At 50.7% G+C, this 8,281-nt stretch overlaps 1 protein-coding gene across 5 annotated transcripts in view; it reads left to right on the forward strand.

Moving 5' to 3' along the window:
* GNG12 (G protein subunit gamma 12) overlaps positions 1–7,595 on the forward strand; it is an 81,160-nt gene extending 73,565 nt beyond the window's left edge. For all 5 annotated transcript variants that reach the window (XM_038541700.1, XM_038541701.1, XM_038541697.1 and 2 more), the window contains 2 exons: positions 1,793–1,911; positions 3,759–7,595. In XM_038541700.1, the coding sequence (XP_038397628.1) occupies positions 1,819–1,911; positions 3,759–3,884 (219 nt within the window). In that variant the 5' untranslated portion in view covers positions 1,793–1,818 and the 3' untranslated portion in view covers positions 3,885–7,595. The remainder of the gene's footprint in view (positions 1–1,792; positions 1,912–3,758) is intronic.
* The last annotated feature ends 686 nt before the right edge of the window (positions 7,596–8,281 follow it).

The raw sequence follows: 8,281 nt of genomic DNA on the forward strand, positions 1-8,281 counted from the left end.
AGAGGCCTACAGGCTGGTTCCAGGCTTGTGAGCCGGGAGCCAGGGTCTTGAACTTCGGGGGCCTCATCCCTAAGGTGAGGATGAAACCATAATCCACCCTTGAGGGCAGGGCGCGGCTTCGCAGGCTCCTGCGCACGCACGAAGGCAGCATGTGCACCGGAGGCTCCGTGCAGACGCCAGGCCTCGGAAGCTCTTCTCCAAGAAGAGAGCGAGCCTGTTATCCAGCTGGTGGCCCGAACGCCAGCCAGACGTCCTTGCCCCCAGGGAAGAGCAGAGCACCCCCTCGGGAGGCTCAGAGGGGCGCGGGGTGCTGTAGGCCGGGAGGAGGTGCTCCGCGGGACCCCCCCGCCCCCCGCAGGCATTCCTGCAAAGGGAGCCTGACGGTGAGCAGTTTGCTCAGAGCCACGCGGGGCACAGGGGTGGCCCCAGCCGGTGCCTGGGAGGTGGAGCAGCGGCAGGACAGCTGCCTCGGGCCTGGGAGCCCGCGTGCCCTGGAGGCAAGGAGGGTGCTGGGCGCTGTTCTCACGCCACAGGGACATTAGAGTCCTCAGGCTGCAGCCCGGGAGCCCAGGCCCTGTCCAGGGGAATCCTGCTCACATTCTGGAGGCGGGGCCAGTGCTCAGAGCTCAGCCAGGGGGCAGGGGGCACGGGGTGAGCTGTGGGAGGAGGGCAGGGTGCCGCCGGGGGCCGGGGGTGGACGTGGCCACCAAGGAGCCAGGGGAGTGGGGCATCGAGGGGGCAGGACGTGGCCGCCGTCGGGGGGGCAAGGGGGTGGCTTCCCGTCTTGCAGCCTCTGCGGCCCCAGCTCACAACCCTCCTGTGGCCTCGGGAGTGCGGGGTCAGCCCAGGTCCCTGCCGGCGCCTGGGGCACAGACACTGAGTCCAGCTGGTGGGGGAGGCCCCTCGCGTCCACCTGCTCCCGCGGGTCCTCAGGCCACCACCCTGGGGTCTGGCCGGCTCGCTTCCCCCAGACACGGGGGCACCCGCCCCTAGACGGGCTCACGGCCCCGGAGGTCCCCTCGAGCCCTTCCCAGGTGGCTGGGGACAGGGCAGGAGAGCAGCCTGACCCCAGGGCCCAGGCCGCGGAGGAGCGTCGTCAGCCACAGCCCCAATGGGGCCGGGCTCCAGTGCCCGAAGAGGCCACTGGAGGGGGGCGGGGGGAGTCGGGTTAGAATTCCCAGCCACTCCACGGATCCCCTTCGACATTGGTGTGGACGCAGGGCATCCATCACCGAGAGTCTGAGCGGAAAGGTCCCCACTTTTTCTTGAACACACACTTCCTCATCGGCCTAGCATTCCTCACGCGGCTGCAAACCTCGATGGCGCCTAAAAACGCACCCTTTGTGCAAAGTTCCGCAGAGGTGCCCTCCCGCGCCGCTCCCTGGTGCCGGGGCTTGAATCCGCGTAGTAGTTGGGTGAAGGAGCCAAAATGAGATAAAAGTCAAACCCTCCGTTACGGTGCAGAGCAGGGATATTAGACCACGGGTAACGGGGCCTGGCTTGCAGACGCAGCCGCCGCAGGCCCCTAACTACCCCAGATGTTTGTGTTTCCTCTTAGAAGATTCTAGAAGAAAAAAAAAGAAAAAAAAAAGATTCTAGAAGAGGCTCCATCGTGCCGTATGTTGGGGTACATGGATTAGATGCCTTGTGCCGCAAAAGATTCACGGAGGAGCTCCAGGGGGAGGGCCTTCTAGTAACTACCTCCCAGAGCCCGCGACGACTGGGGAGGTGCACCCTTTCCCCCTTGGAAACGGAGGCTTTGGGACCATCTAAACAGTTGTGGTCTTTTCAGGTTTCAGGTAGAAACAAGAGTTGAAGATGTCCAGCAAAACAGCAAGCACCAACAACATCGCCCAGGCACGGAGAACGGTGCAACAGCTGAGAATGGAAGCCTCCATCGAGAGAATAAAGGTGAGAAGCCGGCGGGGATGAGGCCCCTCTGCTCTGCAGATGCTGGGCCACGTTTCAGGGAAGGTAATGCCCCGTAGGACGGCTTGGGCTCGGGATCCTCCCAGGCCAAGCGGGGAGTCTCCCAAAGCCCTGGGCAGCCAAAGGGTCGGAGTTAAGCCTGTTTGGACGGAAAAACCTAAAACCCAGGGAAGATGGGCACCTGCCTTCCCTGAACGAGCACCATCAGGTCCCGTGATCTCTGTTCCGCCTTGCGACGGGGGTCCGGGTGGGCTGTCTGGACACCCTTGTCGTACCTCTGGAGTTCGCTGAGCGCTCCAGAGTGATCCGTACGGGTGAAGTAGCCGTGGGCAGCGAGCCAATGCGCACGGCCTCCTTTGTGTAGGGCCCACTGCTTTTTATTTTTTTTTTTATTTTTATTTTTTATTTATTTATTTTTGCCCGCTGCTTTTTAAATGCATGTAGACTATTTTAAGGACACGTTCTGCACCCAGGGGCAGTAGTGCCAGCCTTCGTTGAGCTCTGGAAGAAACGGGAAGGCATTTATAAGGTCGCCTGGCTGCCCAGCCCTTGCCCCCCAAATCCCAAGAGGGAACGCGGCATTGCACGCCCTGGAATGTCGTGACGAATGCTGTTTCCTAGAGACTGAAGCAGTCACCTGATACATTCCTCTGGGCCTGGGGAGAGTCACCTGTCTCCAAAACAGGAGGCTGCCTATGCCGTTGACAGGCCCCAGCTGCCCCGTGCTCCTTGCCTGGAGGCTCTGGGCTGACGGTTCTGTGGGATATCCCACCCAGGCATGGCATTTTCCATTTTTAACTCCTGCCAGAGGAAGGCACGGAGTCCTCCCGCTTGGGTTTGGTCTCTCCTTTTTATTTTCCCAAGCCCAGTGTTTAACAGTAACTGTCGAAGCTCTTCTAGAACTTGACCCCTCTCGCTCGCACTCTCTCTCTCTCTCTCTCTCTCAAGAGTATTGACTCCAAGCCAGGAATCCAGTTCCTGAACTCCGTCCTGCATTCCAGTCCTGTATCAAATACAAACTAAGACACAACGTCCCCCGATTCACGTATGCGTCCCCTCCACCCACCCTCTGAGACCTTTCAAGTCTATGGATAGTCCGTTGTAGCAACAAACACCCATATGCTCTTTGCCAAGATTCACCAATGATTAACAGTTCGACACACGTGCTTTCTCTGTCTACACCCACACAACACACATCCTCTAAATAAACCAGTTGGAAAAATAAAAAATAAAAAAAAAGATAAACCAGTTGGAAGTCGTTCGCAGACATGGTCACTCTTCCCCCTTGATTACTTCACCACCTGGCTCCTAACACAAGGGCATCCTTCTTCACGGCCACAGTACAACGATGACATTTAGGATCCTCTGATAACCCAGCACACAGTCCGTTTTGGAAGGATCCAGGCCGCGTGTTTTGCAGAAGGGTCCTCGCTTTGGATACCACCTGTGTGCGATGATCCGATTCCCATTACTTTGGCAGGAATACGTGCCAGCTGGGGGGACGTCCTCTGTGCTCACCCCAGGAGACACGTGATGTCCTTTTGTCTGACCTTGAAGTCTGATCACTCAAGGCCAGAGCTGCCAGATTTGTCCATTTATGAGCCTCTTCCCCTTATTAACTAACAAGTAATAGAGGAGAACGAGGCTGGCTCTCAAAGTATCACCCCACCGTCTTCCACCCAATGGGCCAGCATTCAGCATTCAACTCTTTTTTTTTTTTTTTGGTGTTCAATTTGCCAACATATAGAATAACACCCAGTGCCCGTCCCATCATGTGCCCCCCTCAACTCTACTTTTAATGTCTGCTTTGGTTTTTTTCTACACGTCAGGTTTCAAAGGCATCAGCGGACCTCATGTCCTACTGTGAGGAGCACGCCAGGAGCGACCCTTTGCTGATAGGGATACCGACCTCAGAAAACCCTTTCAAGGATAAAAAAACTTGCATCATCCTATAGAGGAACAGTGAAAGGGCTCCTCGCCTCTCCTCAACAAAGCAAATTATGAGCAGCTCCTTGGAAGAAATTTACCTTCAGCTTATCTGGTAACCACTGCTAATAACTAAAATACTCTAACTTGGAATAATCGACTCCGACGTCTTTATTTTTCCAAGTTGCCTTTTCTTTAAAACACCTTTTTCTGATTTAATACGGAATAACGGTCTTCTTTTCCACTCGATAACTATGGTGTCCTCTTGGGTTACTGCTTAAGAAAAGTTGGTTTGGGCCATTTCGAAAAAAAAAAAACAAAAAAAACAGTGATAACTTAAGTCCTAAAGCCTTTACATCATCCTAGGGTTGTGCCGACCTGCACCGTGTCCCTGGGTGAGGAGCGCCGTGTGTATAAGTCTTTGTATATACACGTCTCAAGGCTTATTTCCTTGTTAAAACGTCTCTCAGTTCCTCAGCTCCAGAAGCCACGCCTCTGCCCTGTCCTATGTACGGAGTTCCCGTACAAAAAGTAAAGAACGTCCTAAGGTCGGAGCCACTGTAACTGGGTAAGGAAGACTCCTTGCTGACCTCTTAGCTCATCAACTGCACCAAGTAAAATTAAAAACCGAACTACAGGCCCTCCTCTGAGGTTTTCCCAAGGGAGCCTTTGGGCTTCAGCGATCGCGGGTCTTGAAAAGGGGAAGAGGCCCCGGGCAGGACTGTGGGCAGCTGCTCCCCGGGGGCTCGTGTTCTCTGCAGTGAGGGGGACGTGCCCTGCAGGGGAAGGTCCGCCTTGATGCTTAAAGTAAAGGAGGGTCCACGGGAGCCCGGCGCAGAGAGCGAGAATGTGTAAAAGCCGTGTGCTTTTCTTAGCCAAGCTTTGTGATTTCCTCCTCTCTGCCCTGCCCTTCAGCTCGCCTCTCTGGCCAGGACAGCTGTTTGCAGAGGTGAGGCTCACCTCCCGGCCCCAACGGGGTGGACCGTGGTGGGAAAGAACCCTACAGGAGCCAAAGGCATCAGATTTGTCAAATACCCGGGGGAAGGGGGTGCGGCGTGTTCCCCGATTGTCCGCACCCCCCAGGGCAGGCTTAGACCTGGAGTACACTTGGGCTTCAGGGTGCCAGCAGCTGTCCTCAGGTTCCTGGATGTTCCTCTGGGTGTGAACTCAGCCCTCAAGTCCTGGGGCTTGCCCGTGGGCATCCCAAGGAATCTCCTAGGCCACAGAGTATCTTAGTTTTATCAAAGAGGGAGGAAGGGCCCCCTTTTTTAAACAAAAAACACTCCCTTAAGGGCGCACGCCATACACAAGCCTCTGATATTTTAATTCATCTTTAGTTCCTTAAAATATCTACTAATGAAGGATTAAAAGCTCACCTTCCAAAAGGATCCAACCCCCAAGATGGAACTATTTACAGCGCTTTCCCCTAGTCCTACACGCTCTTGCTCTGCCACCCAAGCCCCCCCCCCCCCCCCCCCCCCCGCCCCTACAGTCGCACGTCTGGGTTCCGAGTCTGAAGCTGACTGGGGCTGAACAGATGCGGGGCTATTTTTAAGCTGCTCAAACCGAGTCAGGACTTCCCCAGCCACCTATCTTTTCAACATTGTGAACTGCCCTCACTTTTCCAACATCATGTGGAAAATCATGCCACTGGCCTTAACCCCTTGACATCTCCCGCTTGGTTTTGCAACACGCCCGGTTTCCAAGAAAATTACAGGCGCCTGTTCAGGAGCAAGAGAGGGGGTGACATTCGAAATGTGCACTAAAAACACATGACACTTAACGCTTCACTCCATGAGGCCTTTTCCTTTAACAAGTGTATTTTTCTACTGATGGTTTCAGAACACTAATCGTATTTTCATTCTGATTTTAACATTTTTCCTTAAGTATTTATAATGCAGCTTGTTAAATATTTTTATGAAATTTTATCATACCTACTCGGTATCTGTGCACCTTTTCAGTAGCAAGCATAAGTTTATTCTTTAGTACTAAATTATCTTTTTAGCCAACGGGAGCCACGTAGGTTTTGCTCTCTATTTGTTGATATGCTTGTAGTGGGTAAGGAATGGACTTGAGGTCCCGGGAGGTTACATTTTTTGCCAGTCAGATATCATAAAGGCTAGGAGCACGGCTGTCCTGTAACCTCTTAACTGGGCGTAGGGCATGTTCAAGAGAAGTGAAATCCCATCCTTTGACGCTGGACCCAGTGCGGAAAAATTGTAGCTAAATGTTGATTTACTTACAGCTAGATGTCTATTTAAGAAAATCTATGTATAGGATATGCAGAAGTCACTTTTATTTATCAGGCTTTAATCTACTTATGAACCACGATTGAACTGTTCTGCAGCAGCTTGCTTATGATAATGGACAAGTGCCCCGTATACGGTGGGTTTCTTTCCCCAAAGCACCACTTTAAAGACACACTAATCACATAATATACGTGCAGCTTCTTGGCTTCACATCTAGGAAGCTATTTAAATAGGTTCATTATATTTTTGTCTTTAATACTGCTTCTGTTAACGCTGATCTTTTTTCTCATTCTTGTATGTTTGTTAGTGCATAAATCTGTCCAATCGAGGCCCCAGGACCATGGCAAAATATGCTAGACAAAAGTTCTTGAATCCAAAGTATTTTATAGAAACACATTACACCAGGTTGTCCACAAGGGTAGAGGTTGTAGTTACTTTTTCTTCTAAAAAGAATCTGGTTTTTACATTTCCTTACCTTATTAAAATCAAAGTGCCATAATTACCTTTTAAAGGAAGGACCTGACCTGCTCTCTTTCTGTACTGTTTTTGTACTTTACTAATCTTCAAACTATCAAAGAAATTATACCAATGATTTAGCAATTTTGAGGCATAGGTTAGTTTAGGTAGTAAAAGAGGTGCTGAACGTTGTCTTCAGATGCCACCTTCTCAGCCAATTTACAACCAACAGAAGTGTTATCCGATTATTCCAGCTATTGACTGAAGATCTTTAGAGGCCCAAGAAATGAAGGGCAGTACGTGTCAGTCCTTCTCAATAAAATATAATACTGGAATGTGTTATGAATTGTATTGATTTCTTTTATGGTGGAGCTGTTAATGGGAACAAAACACATGCATCAAATAGAATTATGTGTAAATTAAAATAGAACCCTTACCTAAAGTTAGGCGGCCTGGATCGTAGCCTTGGAGTGTTTTCCAGCCAATCTTGTGTCCCTGTGTCATGTGACTTTGGACAAGGCACTTCATCTTGCTGGGCCCCCGTTTCACCATCTGTAAAACAGGAGGCTCAAAGTAGATGATGGTGGGAACTTCCCCCAACCCCCCAACGATGCCTCGGTCCAGCGGCCTACCCTCTCTACAGGTCCTGCCAACATGTTGGTGCTATAAGCTGCTTCAGATATACAATTGGTTCATCTATCACGTATGCTCATTTAATAGCTTTTGAAAGGCCTTTTTGTTACATAACTTTTTCTAGTTTTATGACTTGATTACTGTAATGTCTCGTTTTTAGTCATGTAACTCTAAACATCATTCACTTGATGTCTCGGTAATCTGCGTTTGCTATATGGTTGAAGGGATTTTGTTATTTCATAGCATTCTCTGGCTACTCATCTGTCTAGCATCTTATTAACCTAAGCACTGTGATCATTGTTTGGAAATCTGTCCTATGGAAAGAATAAAAGCACTTACTTCACATGTACTTCACAGATTTGAAAGAAGTTTCATTAAAACGTTGTTCTCTTTAACAATGGATCAGTGCCTCACTGTATCATCCTTCCCGTGGTTTGCTGAATAAATTAATAGAAGACCAGTTCTCTTCCCTTTCCCTCCATTCAGTTAACCTTTTCTGAACACCTACTGAGAACCAGATGTTGAACACAGGCTCTGACACTCGAATGAGCAAGACTCACACCAGCCTGAGCACAGCTCACAGTCCGGAGTAAGGTGGGTGGGAACGGCAGGTGCATAAACTAGTAATTAGAGTACCATGTGAGAAGGTGAACAGAGTACAGTACCGTGGGATCCCAGAGGAAGGAGAAGCAGCTCCGTATCAGTGAAGCCTGAGAAGGTTTCCAAAGGAAACCTTTGGGTCTTGAGAAAAGAGAAACTTTGTAAGCACTGGAATGAAGTCTTGGGAGGAAGTGAAGGAAGAAGAGGAGAGTGGCCTCAAAACCAGGGTGCAGGGTGCTCCCATAGTACCCGTTTATCCTGTAAGCAACTGGAAGGCAGTGGAGGTTATTAAAGAGGAATGATACGACATCTGATGTGTGAGGGCTGTCTCCTGTCCTGAGACACAACTGTGACCATGGAAACAGGTAAATGAAAAGGCCATTACACTCCCAATGACTCATATTCACCAAGTGTGTGCCAAAGGTACCCTACTCCTCCTTAGTTCCTTCTCCTAGGGCCAAGATTCCCATGGAATGAAGGAAGAACAT

The sequence above is a fragment of the Canis lupus genome, chromosome 6, assembly GCF_011100685.1.
Source record: "Canis lupus familiaris isolate Mischka breed German Shepherd chromosome 6, alternate assembly UU_Cfam_GSD_1.0, whole genome shotgun sequence".
NCBI classification, from domain to species: domain Eukaryota; kingdom Metazoa; phylum Chordata; class Mammalia; order Carnivora; family Canidae; genus Canis; species Canis lupus.